The sequence below is a fragment of the Myotis brandtii genome, unplaced genomic scaffold (genome assembly GCF_000412655.1).
Source record: "Myotis brandtii unplaced genomic scaffold, ASM41265v1 scaffold1993, whole genome shotgun sequence".
Classification (NCBI taxonomy): Eukaryota; Metazoa; Chordata; class Mammalia; order Chiroptera; family Vespertilionidae; genus Myotis; species Myotis brandtii.
Genome location: NW_005357424.1, coordinates 165,337 through 184,475, shown reverse-complemented (window position 1 = coordinate 184,475; position 19,139 = coordinate 165,337). Strand labels below are relative to the sequence as shown.

General features: G+C 46.6%; 1 protein-coding gene across 1 annotated transcript in view; it reads left to right on the top strand.

Annotated features, from left to right (window-relative positions):
- Positions 1-19,139, top strand: part of STAB2 (stabilin 2) — a 124,124-nt gene that overhangs the window by 48,191 nt on the left and 56,794 nt on the right. The window contains exons 23-33 of the mRNA XM_005865248.2: positions 1,881-2,061; positions 4,229-4,322; positions 5,932-6,090; positions 9,620-9,715; positions 10,288-10,380; positions 12,501-12,548; positions 14,701-14,837; positions 15,262-15,376; positions 18,144-18,221; positions 18,670-18,768; positions 18,857-18,964. Coding sequence (XP_005865310.1) covers positions 1,881-2,061; positions 4,229-4,322; positions 5,932-6,090; positions 9,620-9,715; positions 10,288-10,380; positions 12,501-12,548; positions 14,701-14,837; positions 15,262-15,376; positions 18,144-18,221; positions 18,670-18,768; positions 18,857-18,964 — 1,208 coding nt within the window. The remainder of the gene's footprint in view (positions 1-1,880; positions 2,062-4,228; positions 4,323-5,931; positions 6,091-9,619; positions 9,716-10,287; positions 10,381-12,500; positions 12,549-14,700; positions 14,838-15,261; positions 15,377-18,143; positions 18,222-18,669; positions 18,769-18,856; positions 18,965-19,139) is intronic.

Here is a 19,139-nt window from a genome sequence, read left to right as displayed (position 1 = left end):
GAACACATCAGAGCTGGCTGTGAAGTCCAGCCCAACTCAAATTAAATCCCCACTGTGCTACTTACTAGCCATATGGCCTTAAAAAAAAGTCTCTCATTGAGCCTCAATTTTCCCATCTCTAAAATGAAGATAGTACTGGTGCCCACTTCACAGGTCATTGATTAAGTTAGATCATAATGTAGGGCTTCAGCACAGAGCTTGCACCTAACAAATAACCAGTAAATGAAGCCATTCTTATTACTGTTAGTACCTTCACTCATTTGTTACAAAATGCACAACCCTCCCCCTCTCTTGCCTTATTCTGAGCCTCACAACTACCTCTTAAAGTGGGCAGGAAGCCAGAGCTCCACCGGCAGGGCTGCTGACCCTAGTCCCAGGTTCTTTTTGCCCAATAAGATTTCTGAGAAAAGAAAAATAGGGTTGATTCCAAAGCCTGCCAACGTTGACATTTTTATGAGGCCCGCAGGGCCGGCTGAGGGGGGCTGGGGCAGCAGCTGAGAAAAGAAAAATAGGGTTGATTCCAAAGCCTGCCACGTTGACATTTTTATGAGGCCCGCGGGGCCGGCCGGTGGGGCTGGGGCAGCAGCCGGCACCAGGCTTCCTGCTGCAATGCCTCTTGTCCCAGGTCTGGGGCTGCCTCGGGCAGGGGGCCTCCTCTCTGGGCTCTTGTTCCTTGTGAATTATGCCCTGACTTGATTAGAATTTTATGAAAAGTCCTTTTTATTTTAATCCAGCCATGCTTTTCCAGCCCCCTCACTGTGATTCTCTTCTCTTTCCTGGATGCTGACTCCAAGCACCCAAACTAATTTCCAATCAATCCCTTCTGAGGCAAAAGCGCAAGTTCTTTCATTTCTGATCAGTTTCAAGTCCCCCAGATCCTTGCCATCTGCCTTTGAGAATCATTCACTCCCACATGCATAGGAGCCTGAGTCTGATGGGCTGGCTCACGTTGCAATGTTTAAATACCTAAACTCAAAGCAAAGTAAGCAGCTAAAGTTTAAAATGACAACAGGCATGTGGAAATACCAGTGCATATAGCAATCTCCTGTGTTTACACCTGCTCACTAATAGAAATGGACTTTGAAGGCCTGTGTTCCAGTCCATGCTTGGGACTGAGCAGCAAGTTAGGCCATTGGCTTCACCTCTCTGGGCCTCAGTTGTCTCATCTGGAAAATGGGGATGATAAAAGAACCTACCTCCTGAGGCTGGTGACTGTTCATGAGACGGTACAGGTTAAATGCTGGCCCAATGCCTAGAACAAGGCTAGTGAAGAAGAAATAGGTAAGCTAGCAGCAGGGGCCATGCCAGCATGAGACATCACTTCTATTCATTCCAAAATGTCTCCACGAAAAGTTGAGACATTTCCAGACTAAACTCTCCAACCATGTAGGAGATGATCATTGAGTTCCTCAGGGGCTTTCACACAAGCACAACCGTCCCTGGGCCCCACCACACCCCACACATCCTATATAATAAAGAGCAAATATGCTAATTAGACCGGACAGTGGAACAACCTTCCGGATGACCTTCTGGAAGGACCAGTGGGCGGGGCTGGGAGGGGCGAGCCCCTTGCACAATTTCGTGCATCGGACCTCTAGTGTACATATAAAAGAGCCCTGAGTCCCAGATGTTCTCATCTTGATGGGACAGTCAGCCTCAGCCAGCGCTGTCCGAGGCACACTGAGAAACACCTGGGACCCTAAGAATTGACACCCAGAGGCTCCCCTGATCAGCCCAGGTTCTGCTCTGACAGGAGCAATTGGGGTGAGGAGATTACACCCTGACTTGTTTAGAATTTTATAAAAAGTCTTTTTTATTTTAATCCAGCCATGCTAAGCTTGTCCTCCAAGCCCTGAGTGTCCCTCTGCCTTCTCTCTCAGAATGCCTGTGCATTGACGGAACGTGCGATAACCGGGTGGACAGTGACGGGGCCTGCCTCCCCGGCACGTGCAGAGAGGGCTCTGCGGGGAGGTTCTGCCACAAGCAGACCTCAGCCTGTGGGCCCTACGTGCAGTTCTGTCACATCCACGCCACCTGTGAATACAGCAATGGGACAGCAAGGTAGGTCTGGGGGAGAGGGGGACCACCCTTAAAGGCCCGTGGCCATTGTGTGACCTGCAGACAGACCCAACCCATATACTGAGGCCTGTTCTCTCCAACAGCCAGTGTGGCTTTTGTGGAGAAAACCTCAGGCTACGCTGGGTTCGAATAACTGTGCTCCCTCCTTTGAAAGTGACCAGCTGTGTGACCTTGGGCAAGTTACTTAGCCTCTCTGAGCCTCACTTTCCTCATCAGTACAATAAGGGTGACGCTACCTACCTCGCAGGGCAGTTGTAGAGATTGTAAATGCACCCAGCACCAGGGCTAGTACATGATAGATGTTTAGTCATGGGAGCTATAATTCTTATCATCACTCATGTGAAGGAAATGAAGACTTGTCCACCAGCTTTCCAACCCTTGAAAAACACCTTTACTTCCTAAGGCTATTGATGACAACTCCGCTGTCAAAGGCATCTGACAGGTCCTTGGGTCTTTGGTCATTTGGTTCATTATTTGTTTCCTTAATGGTAACGTATTCCATGGGCTTGGAGAGAAAATGTCCTCTCCAGGCAGATTTGGTTCGAAGTCAGTAACCACCCCCACAACCTCCTGGGAAATGCAGAGAATGTCAAATGTCTACATTCTTGGCCTTATTTTTACAGCGCTTTTCTTCATTTGTAATTGCATGGTTATATGCTTACCTGTTTACGGTCTGTCTCCCCCACTGGACTGTAGGCAGCGTGGGCCCAGAGCCTGTCCTCTCTCTTCCACAGTCTACGACAGAAATGCATCTTCCTAGGAATTAGGGTCTACATTGGTGCATAAGGCAAAAAACACAAGTGATCCCTACCCTTAATCCATCACCCACAGAGGACTACAGACATGGGTCTGTCTAGATCAGGGGTGGGCAAACTTTTTGACTCGAGGGCCACAATGGGTTCTTAAACTGGACCGGAGGGCCGGAACAAAAGCATGGATGGAGTGTTTGTGTGAACTAATATAAATTCAAAGTAAACATCATTACATAAAAGGGTACGGTCTTTTTTTTTTAGTTTTATTCATTTCAAACGGGCCGGATCCGGCCCACAGGCCGTAGTTTGCCCACGGCTGGTCTAGATCATATAAACTTAGTCAGCGTTGGAATACGTTAGACTATGTCTTTGGGCACCAGATAAAGCATTTAGTTCCTCTAGGGGCCTTGATATGTGAAAATCATTATTTTCTGTGAAGTACACAATTTGCAGTAGGAACATGGGGGTGTGATGGAGCTGCACGGTGTCCCAGCACCTGCCACGGGCACTTGATAAATACTGGGTGAACCTATGGCCCTGCGTTTACTAGTAACAGTGTCACGGTGGAGCATGTTGGGAGGGGTGTCTGAGAGGGTGGAGGGTCAGGAAACTATTTCAACTCACGGGATGAGGCACCTGAGAATATTGTGTTTGGGGGGGAAAAAACAACACCTGAGGGACTAGAAAAGGGAGAGAGGGGAGGTTTCATGTGACTGTCATGTTCATGCAGCTTGAGAGCTATTGCATATGCATGAGCAAGGAGGTCAATGTTTGATTTCCGGTCAGGACACAAGCCTGGGTTGTGGGCTTGATTCAACCCCAGTAGGGAGCATGCAGGAGGCAGCCAACAGATGATTCTCTCTCATCATTGATGTTTCTATCTCTCTCTCAATCACCCCTTTCCTCTCTGAAATCAATAAAAACATATTTTTAAAATAAATTTTTAAAGAGCTGTAGCACAGAATAGAGGGAAGAGTTGATCTCCGTGAAACCAGAGGTAGCACATAGGATTGTAAAGAGGCAGATTCCAGCCCAGGACGAGCAGAAAAGCTACCAGCTGTTGAGCCTTTTAAGGTGCCAGTGCCCTGCGAAATGCTCCATGTGCATTCGCTCATTCGATCTTCACTGCAGCCTTAGGAGGGAAGCAGTATGATGATACCCATTTTCCAGACGAGGAAACAAGGTCTCCCAGAGGTTAAGGGACTCCTGCAGGGTCACACGACTGCTGAGAGGTGGGGCCTGGATTCCCACCTAGTTCTGTCTGACTACAGACCCCAGAAGCACCCGTGACCACCTGGTGCACAGGTCAAGTCCTGAACCCCTGGCTGGCCCGCCGTCTTCCGGGTGGTGGGCGCTGATATTTCTGGGGCTGATCGGTGACCTCCTCTTCTTGGCAGCTGTGTTTGCAACGCAGGATATGAAGGGGACGGAAGCCTCTGTTCAGAGATGGATCCTTGCGCGGGATTAACCGCAGGGGGCTGCAGCCGCAACGTGAGTGGTGGTTTTTCTTTCCAAACTGCCTGGTTTTGTAGGAAATCCTGAGGGAAGGCCTTCCAACAGGCAGGGTCTGATGGCTCTTCATCGCATGAAGCACATTTGTTTGAACCTTGAATTTGAAAGATGGTGCCAGGGACCCTCCGGGAGGCCCCCCCTTCCTCAATCCACATGTGTGGGGGACGTTGGGCTCAAAAAACACAGCCTGAGAATCAGGTACTGAGATCATTCGTATTAAACTCTTGATTCAGAGGTTACAGCTTCCTAGCAACTTTCCGGTATGCAATTTCAATTGCTCTCCCACCAACCCAACGAAGCGATTTTGTTATCCCCATCTTCCTGATTAGGAAACTGAGGCTTGGGGACGTTAAGCGACTTGCCCTAAATTCTATTATTGTCAGGTCGTGCCAAAGTCACCATTGCTTTTACTGGTAATTTTTGTTTGTTTGTTTGTTTGTTTTGGTTTGAGTTTGTTTAATATGTTTTTATTGATTTCAGAAAGAGGAAGGGAGAGGAAGAGAGAGAAACATCAATGATGAGAGAATTATTGATTGGCTGTCTCTTGCATGCCCCCTACTGGGCATGGAGCCCACAACTAGGACATGTGCCCTGACCTGGTTCATAGGTCAAAGCTCAACCACTGAGCAACACCCGCCAAGCTCACCAATGCCTTTTGAGTATCTTCACCACTATCTGGCCCCAGTCACCTTCATCCCTTACCCATTGTTTAGTAACCGGCCTCCCTGTGCCTCTCTTGACTAACCACAGTACAGTCCTTGTCCACCCGCAGCCAGAGGGGCTCAAAGTGGATCAGATCATGCTTCCCCCATGCCGAAAGCCCCTCAGTGATTCCCCCTGGCTCTGAGGATGGACTCAGATGCAAATGCCTTGCCCAGCCCACGAGACTCCCCTTGGATGCGTCCCATCCACTCAGCAGCCTCATCTCAACAGCTTACCTTACACCTCTCTCCCTCTCCCCATGTCCCTCGACCTCCTGGTGTGGTCATCCTAAGAAGAAGTACAGTGATTAGGAATGTGGGCTTCAGCTTCATATCGATCTGGGTCTGTGCCTCTTTGTAGCTGTGTTTCTTTGGGCAAGTTATTAACTCCTCTGAGCCTCAGTTTATCTGCAATAACAATACCTTCCTCAGGATAGCAGTTCACACCTACAAAATATTAGGAACAGTCCCCGGCACAATAAAATAACACAGATGTTAGTGGTGGCCATTAGCTGGCCAACTCCAAGCAATTTTTCTGTTTAAACCAGCTTCCATTGAACTCCATGTGAATGTGTTTCTAGACCAGTGGTTCTCAACCTGTGGGTCGCGACCCCTTTGGGGATCAAATGACCCTTTCACAGGGGTCGCCTAAGACCATCCTGCATATCAGATATTTACATTATGATTCATAACAGTAGCAACATTACAGTTATGAAGTAGCAACGAAAATAATTTTATGGTTGGGTCACAACATGAGGAAGTGTATTTAAAGGGCCAGAAGGTTGAGAACCACTGTTCTAGCCTGTACCTCTGAAAATCCTCTTTAGCTTTTGGAATCAAGTAGCTGGACTGAGGTTTCTGAAGTTTAGCTCTTTCCCCTTCTGCAGGCAGAATGCATCAAAACTGGCGTGGGGACCCACACCTGCGTGTGCCAGCAGGGCTGGACCGGGGACGGAAGAGACTGCTCAGAGGTCAACAACTGCCTGCTGCCCAGCGGTGGTGGCTGCCATGACAACGCAACCTGTCTGTACCTGGGCCCCGGGCAGGTAGGTGTGACATGGTAGAGGGCAAAGGGGAAGCAGGATTCCTGGGATGGCTTTTTTTCCTCAAGACCAAGCATGTCAAACTCAGGGCCCGTGGGCCACATGCAGCCCACAATGAATATTTTGCAGCCCAGCCAATATTATGGTATGTAAGGAACATTTTAATAAAAACTTTGTAACTTAAGCCCTAACCTGTTTGGCTCAGTGGATAGAGCATCAGCCTGTGGACTGAAGGGTCCCAAGTCAAGGGCATGTACCTTGGTTGCGGGCGCATCCCCAGTAGGAGGTGTGCAGGAAGCAGCTGATCGATGCTTCTCTCTCATCGATGTTTCTAACTCTCTATTCCTCTCCCTTCCTCTCTGTAAAAAATCAATAAAATATTTTTTAAAGAATCTTCAAATGTTAGAAAAAATTTCGTAGCTTAATTTTTACAATATCCTATTGTAATTATTAATAACGAACTGCAACATTCGCTAATGACTATAGTTGTGTTGCATTCACTTCCCTTACGTGCCTTACACGTGGGCTCACCATTTCTCTCCACTAATACTAGCAGCAAACATTTTAGCAGCCAATTGCCACGTCATTAGTCTTGTACTGACTTCTTTGGTGTGTGCAACAGGAAATATTTCGCTTTCGGAGAACAAGAAAAATAGGTTTATTTGCATTACATTTATTAATTTGTGCAGTTACTCAGTGTCTGGTAAGTTAATGTTCAAGAAAAAATATTAATTTTTATTAAAGTGTTCTATTGTTTTATGTTAACAATTACTCATTTATTTCAGCCCTTTGTATTCAGTATGTCTCTATCGAAATAAACCTACGTTTCTATGAAAATTGAAGCTTTTTTTTTTTTGCGGCCCACATAAACGTAAACCTTATTTATTTGGCCCGTGTTAGCCTTTGAGTTTGACATTCTTGCGCTAAACATAGAAGTACCTCTGGAAACCACCAATCTGTTCACTTTTGGTTTAGGGTGGGGTTTTGTTTGTTTATGGGTTTCTTTTTATTGATTTCAGAGGAGAAGGGAGAGGGAAAGAGAGATAGAAACATCAATGATGAGAGAGAATCATTGATCAGCTGCCTCCTGCAAGATCAAGGAATGATCCTGAAGTCCAGGCATGTACCCTGACCAAAAATCGAACTGTGACCTTCTGGTTCATAGGTTGACACTCAACCACTGAGCCACCGCAGCCGGCCTGTTTGTTTTTTAGATTTCACATATAAGTAAGATCATACAGTATTTGTCTTTCTTTCCCTAACTTATTTTACTTAGCACTCAAGGTCCATCCATGATATTGTTGCAAATGCCAAGATTTCATTCCTTTTTATAATTGAATAATATTTCATTATATGTGTGTATACATATATATCACATTTTCCTTTTTAAAAAATTTTTTTACTGATTTCAGAGAGAGAGAGAGAGAGAAGCATCAATGATGAGAAAGTATCATTGATGGGCTGCCTCCTGCAGGCCTCCTACTGGGGATCGAGGCCAAAACCCAAGCATATGCCCTGACTGGAAATCAAACTGTGACCTCCTGGTTCATAGGTCAACATTCAACCACTAAACAACACTGGCCGGGCTATCACATTTTCTTTATCTGTTCATCGGTCAATGGACACTTAGGTTGTTTGCATATCTTGGCTATTGTCAATAGTGCTGCAATGAACATAGGGGTGCACATACCTTTTCAAGTTAATGTTTTGTTTTCTTCAGATAATACCTAGAATTGGAATTTTTTAGTAACATCCATACTTCTTTTCGTAGTGGCTGCACCAATTTCCATTCCCATCAGCAGAGCACAAGGGTTCCCCTTTCTCCACATCCTCACCAACACTTATTATTTCCTGTTTTTTTGATGACAGCCATTCTAACAGGTGTGAGGTGATATCTCCTTGTGGTTTTGATTTGCATTTTCCTGCTGATTAGTGATGTTGAGTATCTTTGATGTCCCTGTTGGCCATCTGTCTTCTTTGAAAAAAATGTCTATTCAGATCTTCGACCCATGTTTATTCAGGTTGTTTGGTTTTTGCTATTGAGTTGTATGAGTTCTTTACATTTTTTATATTAACCCCTTATCAGATATGATTTGCAAAATATTTTCTCCTATTCAGTAGGTCGCCTTTTCATTTTGTTGATGATTTCCTTTGCTGCATCGAAGCTTTTTAGTTTGATGTTGTCACACTTGTTTATTTTTGCTTTTGGTGCCACATAAGTACTATGATTAGTCCATCTTAGAAAAGAGGCACAGAGAAGCTAAATACTCCGCTCACATCACCCAGAAAATAAATCACGGTGTGAGATTCACATCCAGACAGTCTGACTCCAGAGCTGCCCTCTTAGTCACCACCCTTGGCCACGCTTTATATTTCTGTAGCACTACAGTTTGTTGACCACTGTCACTTAGCCTCATTGAAGGGAGACTGAGGCAGAAAAAGCTTCTGCTTCAGAATTAATCCAGTCCAGGAGAGGTGATGACAACTGTGCTAGGATTGTAGCCTCGGAAAAGTACGAATCATGGGCGAGCTCACGGCAGTCTTGTGTCTCTCCAAGCATTTAACAAACAATCGCATTCATTTCGGACTCACCTGAGTTGCCAGACTGCAGCTGAGAAAGAAAAACCATTTCTCAGCATCTGTATTAGTTTGCTGAGGTTGCCATAACAAAGTATCACCAACTGGGTGGCAATGAATAGCAAAACTGTATTGTGTCACAGGTCTGGAGGCTAGAGGTCCAAGATCAAGGTGTCGGCAGGGGTGGGTCCTCCTCAGGGCTGTGGAGAACCTGTTCCAGGCCTCTCTCCTGGTTCTGGGGGGTTTACTGGCAATCATCAGTGTGCCTTGGCTTAGGCATCATCATGACCTCTGTCTTCATGTGCACATGGCATTCTCCCTGTGTGCGTGTCTGTGTCTGAATCTCCCCTTTTCTGTAAAGACACCAGCCATGTTGGGTTAGGAACAGACCCTACTCCCGTATGACCTCTTCTTAACTGAACTAATTACATAATCACAGTCCTCTCTCCAAATAAGCTGTTTTCCATAACAGGTATTCTGCAGTACTGGTTGTCCATGTAGAGGTGGGGCCTGGTTCAAACCCGCCTACTCAGAAGGATGCCTATCTTAAATTACACCAACTGCCTCCTAGCCTGGCAATGGCCCTGCGCATGGATCTGCGCCAAGTGGAAACTCGTGGCTTATTTCACCTTTCCCTCTGAGACGGAAGGGCCCATTTGTCTAGTGGGATGCTCTTGAGAGTCTGAGTTCTCTGAGACTCTCCAAGTGGCCCTTCTGGGGTAATACATTCAAAATGAAAGTGCCAAGGAACTATCAGATTGAGACGTTTCGTGTGGAATGTGGATGACCAACAGCTCTGGAATCTGAAGTATAAAAAATACCGAAAGCCATTAACGCTGTTCCCTAGCCCAACGGCTCTGGTTCCCATAGTTCATTGTTCAGCACCACACGAGGGCATGACAGGGAAGGCAGCTGCTTTCCATAACCCCCTGTGCCTCTGTTCTTGGAATTGCAGAATGAGTGTGAGTGCAAGACTGGATTTCGAGGCAATGGCATTGAATGTGAACCAATAACTTCCTGCTTGGAACAAACTGGGAAATGTCATCCCTTGGTGAGTTTCTGGATTTCTTTTATCCTTACAAAAAAAAAATTTTTTTTTGAGAAAGAAAATTAGGTTATTTCTTACCTGAGCCGAGAAATAAGCAAAATCTCTCTTACTCCCAAAGGGTGTACCTAAGCAGAATGGGAGTAGTTATTATAACTTATACTTCATTACTCCAAAGCTTGGAAGAACCAACATCTGATTGCCAGATGCAATACAGGACTCTGAGTTTCAGATACTCAATGAATCCTTTTCCATCACAAGTTTGCCCCCAAATGCAGCATGGGACATACTTCTACTAAAACACATTTGTGTATCTGAAATTCCAGTGAGCTATGTGTCCTTGCTTGTACTTGCTAAATCCGGCAGAGATGTCAAGAGAGACTAAGTGAGAGCTGCATGGGACATGCAGACCGGGGCCTTTCATTGCAACATGGAAGGGCCTACAGGTTACTCCCACCATCCTTCTACCCCAAATTTGCAGTTCTACCTTAGCTGGAGCCTATGACTCACGGATGTAGCTCATTTCTAACACTTCCGTTAGGAAAGTAAGCCCTTTTTTCCCATCTCCGTTTCATCAGGCAGCCTGTCAGTTCACCTCTGGCGTCTGGAGCTGTGTTTGTGGAGAGGGCTATGAAGGCGACGGCTTTCTGTGCTATGGAAGCGCGGCCGTGGTAAGTCCTCTGAGATGAACCCTGGTATAGCATGATCAAGAGACAGATCTTTGTAAAGGCTCTTAGCTGGGGTGCCTTCCTAGCGTTGTGCAAACCGAGTGATTTCATAGGAAATCCCAGGAGATTTTAGATGAAGCAAGCTGCTTCTCCCAGATGGTATAGGTGCCTCGCGGGTCACACGTTTCCCACAGGCTGAAGGTTGCCAGCTTTTATTTGACCCCTGCTGTGTACCAAGCAGTCCTGGCTTCTTTACCTGGTCATTCTACCTCTTGCCATCCCCAAACTTCCCAAATGGACAACTAACCGGCCTCTGCTAAGCTCTCCGTGTGCTCCTGTCTGGTTTGAGTGCCCCCTGTTGGTACCCAGAGCACCCTGCGCTGACCAGGGGCAGGTCTTTGCCTTATTCCCTGCTTCACTCCCACTGTTCATAAAGGTTTGTTGAAATGAGAAATAGAGTAAATGGATGAATTTTCTCATCACTTACTTGCTGTTCAATTCACTGCAGTTTGGTTTCTGTCCCTCTGCTCAGCTGAAACCATTGGACCTGCACTTTGCCCAAACCAAGAGTCTCCCTCAGGCCCGAGTCCTGGTTCCCGAGGCTGGCTGAGGCATCAGACCCTGGGCCTATTGGCCTGTTCATGGTCCTTTCCACCCTTCACTTCACAATGTTCCTTCTGCTCACCCAGTGGGGCGCAGCGGCTGTCTCCTGACACCCAGACCCTGGAGCATAGACCCAGCGTTTTCTCTGCACTGTCTGTGGGCCACGTTGTCTAAAACCTGGCCCCCTGCTTCCGCAGAAAACAAGATGAAGTCCCAGTCCTCATCCTGGGACCCCGGGCAGCTTCACATGGGCTCAACTCACCTTTCCTGCAAGTAGCCGGGCTTAGCCTGAGCTCAGCTACGGCTTTCTCGGCTCCATGCCGGCTCTGACCCCTCTCCCGCAGACCCAGCCTCTGGTCTTCCTGCCATCAGTTCAGGTCCAACTCATGCCCTCCTCTCCCTCAAAGCAGCCCCTTTAAGGAAGGACATGAGCATCTCAGCTCTTGTACTTGTCTGTTTACTAATTTACTTTTTAACAGGTATCTACTAACTTATTAGCCTCTGCTACTTTCTAAAAGACATTGCAACAGCTCTGAGATGCATTGTCTTTATGAAATTTGCATATTATCATGGTTATTGCCGTTTGCCTGGCATTTGATATTTTAAAATGCTCTCCCATACATTAGTGCATATAATATTTATGATCCCAGGTGCAAGCTGTCACCACAGTCATTGTTCAGATCAGAAACGAGTTTTCAGAGCTGTGCAGCGGCTTGTCCAAGATCACGCAGCTAGGAAACAGCCGGCTCAGGGGAAGAACCCGGTCTTTTCTAACTCCAAGTCCAGAGCTTTCTTTACTCTATCACGATCCAGTGTACTGACCTGCTGGCCCTGTTGCTATCTTTCCAAGTCTTCACTCCCCCAGGACAAACGCAGAAGCCATCTCTTCCCTTTTGTATCCCATATCCTCAGTGCATTCCTTCTTGGGACCGGTTGTGGTGGTTCAATATATATGTTCATTAATAAGTACCCTGGGATACATTACAAAGGAGCACGTCCTGCATGCCAGCCTCTATTCTAAGCACGTTAAAAACAGTAACTCCTCCAACTCACACATCGGCCCTATGAGTTGGAGCTTTCCTTATCCCCATTTTACAGATGAGAACATTGAGGCCCAGAGAAATGAAGTCACATGCCTAAGGAACTTTGGTTCCATGTTCCAAGCCACTACTCAACACTGGCTCTGAAAGAGGGGGTGGGGAGGTCTTTACTGAGCTCTGTGACCTTCAGGCTGTTGTTCCATTTGGAGTTTCTAGAATTACTTCTCTGCCTCAGATAGAGAGGATAACAGAACCACTGAGCCTGAAAGAAATGAGCAGCTCTGGCAACACGGAGATTCCACTAGCTGGGGCCCCTTCCTGTCGGGTCAAGGAGGCTGGCAGGGAAAGGGAGCCCAGCCCGGGAAGGCTTGGTGCTGGCTCCCCAGAAATGTGCTGGGATTGTGCTTCTCATTGTTCCTTCTCTCATGTTCTCCCTCATCTCTCCCTCCCTCTCTCCCTCCCTCCCACGAAATGAATAAGGAATTGTCGTTTCTCTCCGCGGCAGCTAAATTTAACCAGTGGATAAATGTGAGTACCTTTGTTGGAATGTGTATAATTTTAGAAATGTGGGATGCATACAATGGAACACTGAAAATGCAGCTGGTAGGAGGAGGGCGGGCCATTGTCTAGAGCAGAGGTTCCAAACCCTGGCTGCCCTTTTGTAAATAGCCATGCCCTGCCCCCGCCCCCCATCCCAGACACTCTGATTTGATTGGTCAGAGGTTTGCCCTGGACGTAGGTGAATTCTGAAAGCTTCCCAGGTGATTCTAACATGAAACCAGGCCTAAGAACTTCTGGTCTAGGATCAGCTTGGGTGGTCACCTTTTCAACCAATTCAAATACATACGTGTAGCTTCATTCATCCCAGAGGTCTTTTTTTAAGAAGTCAATGTAATTCATTACTGTAACTCACCAAGTTAGAGTTGGGACTTAAATTTTTATTTTATTGATTTGAGAGAGAGAGAAAGAGAGAGGGAGGGAGAAAGACAGACAGAAGGAGACAAAGACACCTCTGTTTGTTGTTCCACTTACTATGCATTCATTGGTTGTTTCTTCTATGTGCCCTGACTGGGGATCAAACCCACAACCTTGGCGTATTGGGACAATGCTCTAACCGACTGAACTACCAGCCTGGGCCAGAGTTGGGATTCATAATTGCAATCTGGAAAACTTCCTGTGTGCTTAGCTCTCGGCCCAGCATGCCTGCGGGAGCATTCCCTCCCCCTGGAAAGTTCTATTGCCAAGAATCTCTGCCATCTGTGCCTGAGGGGTCCAGGGTGAACGGCCCAGCCAGCCAGCCAGCCAGCCAGCACACAAGTGGTTTCTCCCCTCGGAACAGACACGTGCAATGTCAGGCCGTGCGTGGTCAGCACCCACTGCAGGACAGCTGCCCATTGCTTCTTCCTGGGGCCCTCTGGCCCATCACATGGAGAAGCAGAACTGAGAGTCCTGTGGTACATGTTGATGTCCACATAGACCAACCCCATACGCCGAAGCTTGCCCAGGGGTCCTCTGGACCCAGCTCATCCCAGCTCCCGAGAGCACACCCTTCCCAGCGCCACCGTCCTGTTGGTAGCTTAAACTCAGCCACGGTGGGAATATTTACCCCACAGAAATCAGCGAACACTAAGAACCGGGGCATTTTGTTTGTTTGCTTGTTTATCCTGGAGAGCTGATTGTTAAACATCAGCTCACCACTGCTTTTATCCACTAGCTCTGGGTAAGAATGAAAAGTAGGTCAAGTTTGACTTCAGGCCTCTGGTCTCTCAGGCTGAAACTGTTCCTGTAATCTTCCCACCACCCCACTTTCCAAAGGTTCCAAGAATTCTCAAGGTTCTCTGCACACACACATGCACACACGTGTACACATGTGCACACACATGCATAATCCTGCCAAGACTATTCTCTGACTCTTCCAGCTCAGGCTGAAACTGTTCCTGTAATCTTCCCACCACCCCCCTTTCCAAAGGTTCCAAGGATTCTCAAGGTTCTCTGCACATACACATGCACACACGTGTACACATGTGCACGCACATGCACAATCCTGTCAAGACTATTCTCTGACTCTTCATTTAGATGAATGGGTAAATGACTGATAATGACTTCAAGTGTGACTGGATCGGGAAAACTTACCTTTGGACCAGGCTCACACAATTAAATAAAAGGAAGGATTTGGGAAAGCGGTCCCTAGGACCACCCCAGTGTCCCTGGAATTACATCCAAGGGAACTGGTCATCTCCCTTTGTCTACCAGTGGTTCTCAACCTTCCTAATGCCGTGACCCTTTAATACAGTTCCTCATGTTGTGGTGACCCCCAACCATAAAATTATTTTTGTTGCTACTTCATAACTGTAATTTTGCTACTGTTATGAATCGTAATGGAAATATCTGATATGCAGGATGTATTTTCAGGGGTCGTGACCCACAGGTTGAGAACCACTGAGACGAATGGGTAAATGACTGATAATGACTCCAAGTGTGACTGGATCGGGAAAACTTGCCTTTGGACCAGGCTCACACAATTAAATAAAAGGAAGGATTTGGGAAAGCGGTCCCTAGGACCACCCCAGTGTCCCTGGAATTACATCCAAGGGAACTGGTCATCTCCGCCAAGCATTACATCAGCCCTGGTCTGTCTGCTAATGTGAGCCAGGCCCTTTGTTTTCCTTCTGTAATTCAGAACGCCTCTCTGCATCCCATGCTGTCAGCTGCCTCCAACCTCACTGTCCTCGTGCCTTCCCAACAAGCTATCGAGGACATGGACCAAGATGAGAAAGCCTTTTGGTTGTCCAAGAGCAATATTCCAGCCCTGATAAAGTAGGTATTATGCATTTTATTCTTCATGATATCTTACTGGCATCAGTGTGAACAAGGGCAATGGAGGGAAGCTACATGGTCCTTCAGATAGATTCATGGGGCTAAACATGTTCTAGGACTCCCCTCCTGCCCAGGATGGGAATAGTTAACATTATTGACAGCCCACTCTGGGCTAACTGCTTTATACGTAACCCAGTCCGTCTTCCCAACAACCCTATGAGATAGGAATTATAGTTATCCCCCTTTTACAGATGTGGAAACTGAGGCACAGGGTGATTAAGTAACTAACCCAAGGATGCTATGGCTGATAATTGCAGGTGTAGATTTGAATCTGGCAGTCTGGCTCCAGGACCATTTTTTAATTACTTAGTGAAACTGCTGGGTGCACTGGTATTCATTATGGTCCTATGGATTGTTGTTTCAGATACCATACACTCCTAGGCACGTACGGGGTGGCAGATCTGCAGGCTCTGTCATCTTCTGATATGCTGGCCACGTCTTTGCAGGGCAACTTCCTTCACCTGGCAAAGGCAGATGGGGTAAGAGAGTACTGTCATTTGTCTAGTGGAAACATGTCCATTACATTCATATTGTACTTTTCATTTTTTTGTCTTGTGGAAATTTCCAAACATGAGCAAAAGTAGAGCAAGAATAGAACTTCTGACATCCATGTTGGCATCACAGCTTCAACAATTATCAACATATATTGATACACACACACACACACACACACACACACACAGAGTGATCCTATAAAATGTGGCTCTCTGCCCACTGGTTAGACACAAGGCACTTCCTGACAGACCACAGATGAGAATGAAGATTGTACAGGAGAGTGAGAGCTGCTACATCCATGGACCATGGGCCATGGTCAAAATGTTTCAGAATGACTGCTCTAACGCCTCTCTACCTTTATGTGTGAACTCTATGAAAAGACTCATCCAGAAAGTCAGATCTTTCTATTCCTCTGGGTGAAGTTGTACAGTTTCATCACTTTGAGTTATATGTATGGTTAACCAAGAGCTTGTTACTGTAACCTGCTGATTCAGTCATTACAGGTTACTAAAATTTTATATTGAGTGAGGGTCAGTCAGACAACAAGTATTTATTGAGCACCTGCTATTCTCCAGAAACTGGTCAAAGTGCTGGAGTTAGGGCAGTGCCCAAGGAAGAACCAAGCCCTATCGATGCCCACCTTCTGGCTACAATATGTCAAGGACTTGGATTTAGTCTTCCCTGAAGACGTCTGGCTGTCCTACTGCATGTGGCAGAGCCTTAAAACTCTTTCTGTGAATCTCACAAGATGAGAATGAAGGTTCTACTGGAGAGTGAGAACTGCTCTAAGGCATCTCTACCTTCTATTTATCAGTATGAGCCCAATGAAAAGGCTCTATGACTAGTATTACTTAGATGTATGGGCTTCATCAGATAATTCTTTTTAGGCAGCAGAAAAGAGTTACATATGATCCCATGGATCCTTTACATCTATATATATAAAAGCCTAAGCAACCACTATGACCAAACGACCGGAACGACCAGTTGACCAGTTGCTAAATGCACACTGACCACCAGGGGGAAGATGCTCAATGCAGGAGCTGCCCCCTGGTGGTCAGTGCACTCCCACAGCCAACCTTCCATGGCCAGCCAACCTCACCAGTTTCTCTCCCTGACCAGCAAACCTCCCAAGGTCCCTGACCCTGTCCGGCAGCTGGCAGGCCCGCAGGCCCCAGCCAACCTGGCCCCAATAGGCCGTGATCTCCGGCCAGGCCTTGGGACCCCATCCATGCATGAATTTCATGCCCCGAGCCTCTAGTATAATTATAATTCTAATGTATTACATGCATATATCAGATTTGGGGGTTCTTTTCTATCAGTGTTTTAAATCACTGATTCTCTTGGCAAGCATTAAGGGGACACCCAGGCTGGTCATGCTTATCCTGGGCTCCATAGATTCAAAGATAAGTCAACCAAGACCTCTGATTGAGAGGATCTAACCATCAAAGACACATTTTTAATGAGTTTATTCCTATGTCTGAATTAAAAGTTTCCCTTTAACCAAAAGAGATATGTGAGGTGGCCAGGAACGTTTTCTTCAGGGCCTCTGCAAATGTGACTTTGGAGCTGCTCAGGGTGACACCAGTCCCCTCTGTACCCAAAGTGCCCAGGAGGAATTTCACATGAAGGGTGATGGTGGAGATGAAGAGAGGACACAGAGAAACCAGAGAGGGTGGGGCCCCGTTGTCATGGTTGGTTGGTGGCCAGGTGGGTGGCTAGATTAGTTTTTACTTAACCCCATTCCCCTTGTAATTATTCTTCTTGAAAAATAGCTGGATGCTGACCAGGAAAGTCAGTTGCTGTCTGTGTGAGTTTGCCAGAGCTGCTACAACAGACTGGGTGGCTCAAGCAATGGAAATGTTTTGTCTCACATTTCTGGAGGCTGGAAGTCCAAGATCAAGGGGAGGGGAGAACTGACTCCTTCTGAGAGCTGGGGAAGGAGCTGCTCCAGGCTGTCCTATAGATGACTGTCCTCCTGTTCACATGGCATCCCCCTGCATCGCTACATCCAAATCCCTTCTTTTTATAAGGACACCAGCCATGTTAGATTAGGGCCCATTTTAATGAACTCTTTTTAACCCAATTACCTCTGTAAAGATCTTAGCTCCAAATAAGGTCATATTCTGACGTAATGGGGTTAGGACTCCAACTTATGAATTTTGGGGTAGGGAGGGAAGACAATTCAACACACAACATTGTCTACAGTGTTTTTCAAACAGCAGAGTCACTTTAGTGACCTCAGCCAGCACTTTTAAAAAATATTTTTTCTTGATTTCTGAGAAGGAGGAAGAGGGAGAAAGCGATAGAAACATCAATGATAAGAGAGAATCATGGATCGGCTGCCTCCTGCATGCCCCACACTGGGGATGGAGCCTACAATCTAGGCATGTGCCCTGACTGGGAATCATACCCTGACCTCCTATTTCATAGGTTGATGCTCAACCCTGAGCCACACCGGCTGGGCAGCCAACACTTTTTTAATGAAATAGAATGGAGTAGAGTAAAAATCAATGACCAGTTGCCTCCCACATAGTAGAAGAAAGTACTATTTCATTTTGATTTTGTGTGTGTGTGTGTGTGTGTGTGTGTGATGTCTAATGGAGCACAATTTAAAGATATTTCTAATTGTGAGTCATGGTCCAAAAGGTTGAAGGTCAGTGCTTCTCAGAAAGTGGAAAACAGCAGAAATAACATCGATCCCTAGGTGTACGCAAAGGAGACTCACCTTCCCACTGTGGTTTGCATTTACAGAACATCACAATTGAAGGGGCGTCCATTGTTGATGGTGACAACGCAGCCACAAACGGAGTGATACACATCATCAACAAGGTACAAGTCCATCCTCCCGCCCAGGCAGCTTCTCTTCTCTCATTTACCCTCCTGGACAGTATCTCTCTCTTTTTTTGAGGGAGAAGACCGGGGGGGGGGGGGTAAATACTTAGCCTTAACATAAAAGTAACCTGTATTGTGCTTCATTACTTTTCTTTTAAAACTACTTAGAGGCTCTACTCATTCAATCAGACTCAGTTACTATCTACTCAGCCCCTGTTCTACAATGGGCCCTATACAAAGTGTGGCCACATAGAGCATATTTCTTACTTATGGGAATATCTTACAAGGCACACAGAACCTTGGCCTTTTTTTTAATCTGCAGAGGCACTCTCAGGACTGGCAGTAGCCCTGACAATGGCAAATGTATGTGGCATGAACGCATGTGTCACAGCGTAGCAAGTCCTGCCAGCACCTGCTAACAGAATTCTGGGGCTTCCTTTCTCAGGTTCTGGTTCCCCAAAGAGGTCTAACTGGCTCCTTACCAAACCTGCTCACCCGGCTGGACCAGATGCCTGACTACTCCATCTTCCGGGGCTACCTCATTGCAAGTACCACATTCTCTACACGACTCCCTTGCTCGGGTGACCAGGGAACAGAAACCCCTCACGCACGCTTGTCTCTTTCCATCACAGCAATATAACCTGGTGAACGCAATCGAGGCTGCCGATGCTTACACAGTGTTTGCTCCAAACAACAACGCCATTGAGAATTACATCCGGCAAAAGAAGGTCACCACTCTAGTAGGTATTGGGAACGAGAAGCAGGGAAATCAGTTTCTGGAAATTCAGATGCTCGACATTTGATAAACTCCCTTTCCATAGCCAGATACTTACTATAAAGTCCTGAGGAGACTCTCTGATGCACACTCCTCCCCCATATGCATGCGGAGCTGCCCACTTGCTGTATTTAGTTTCC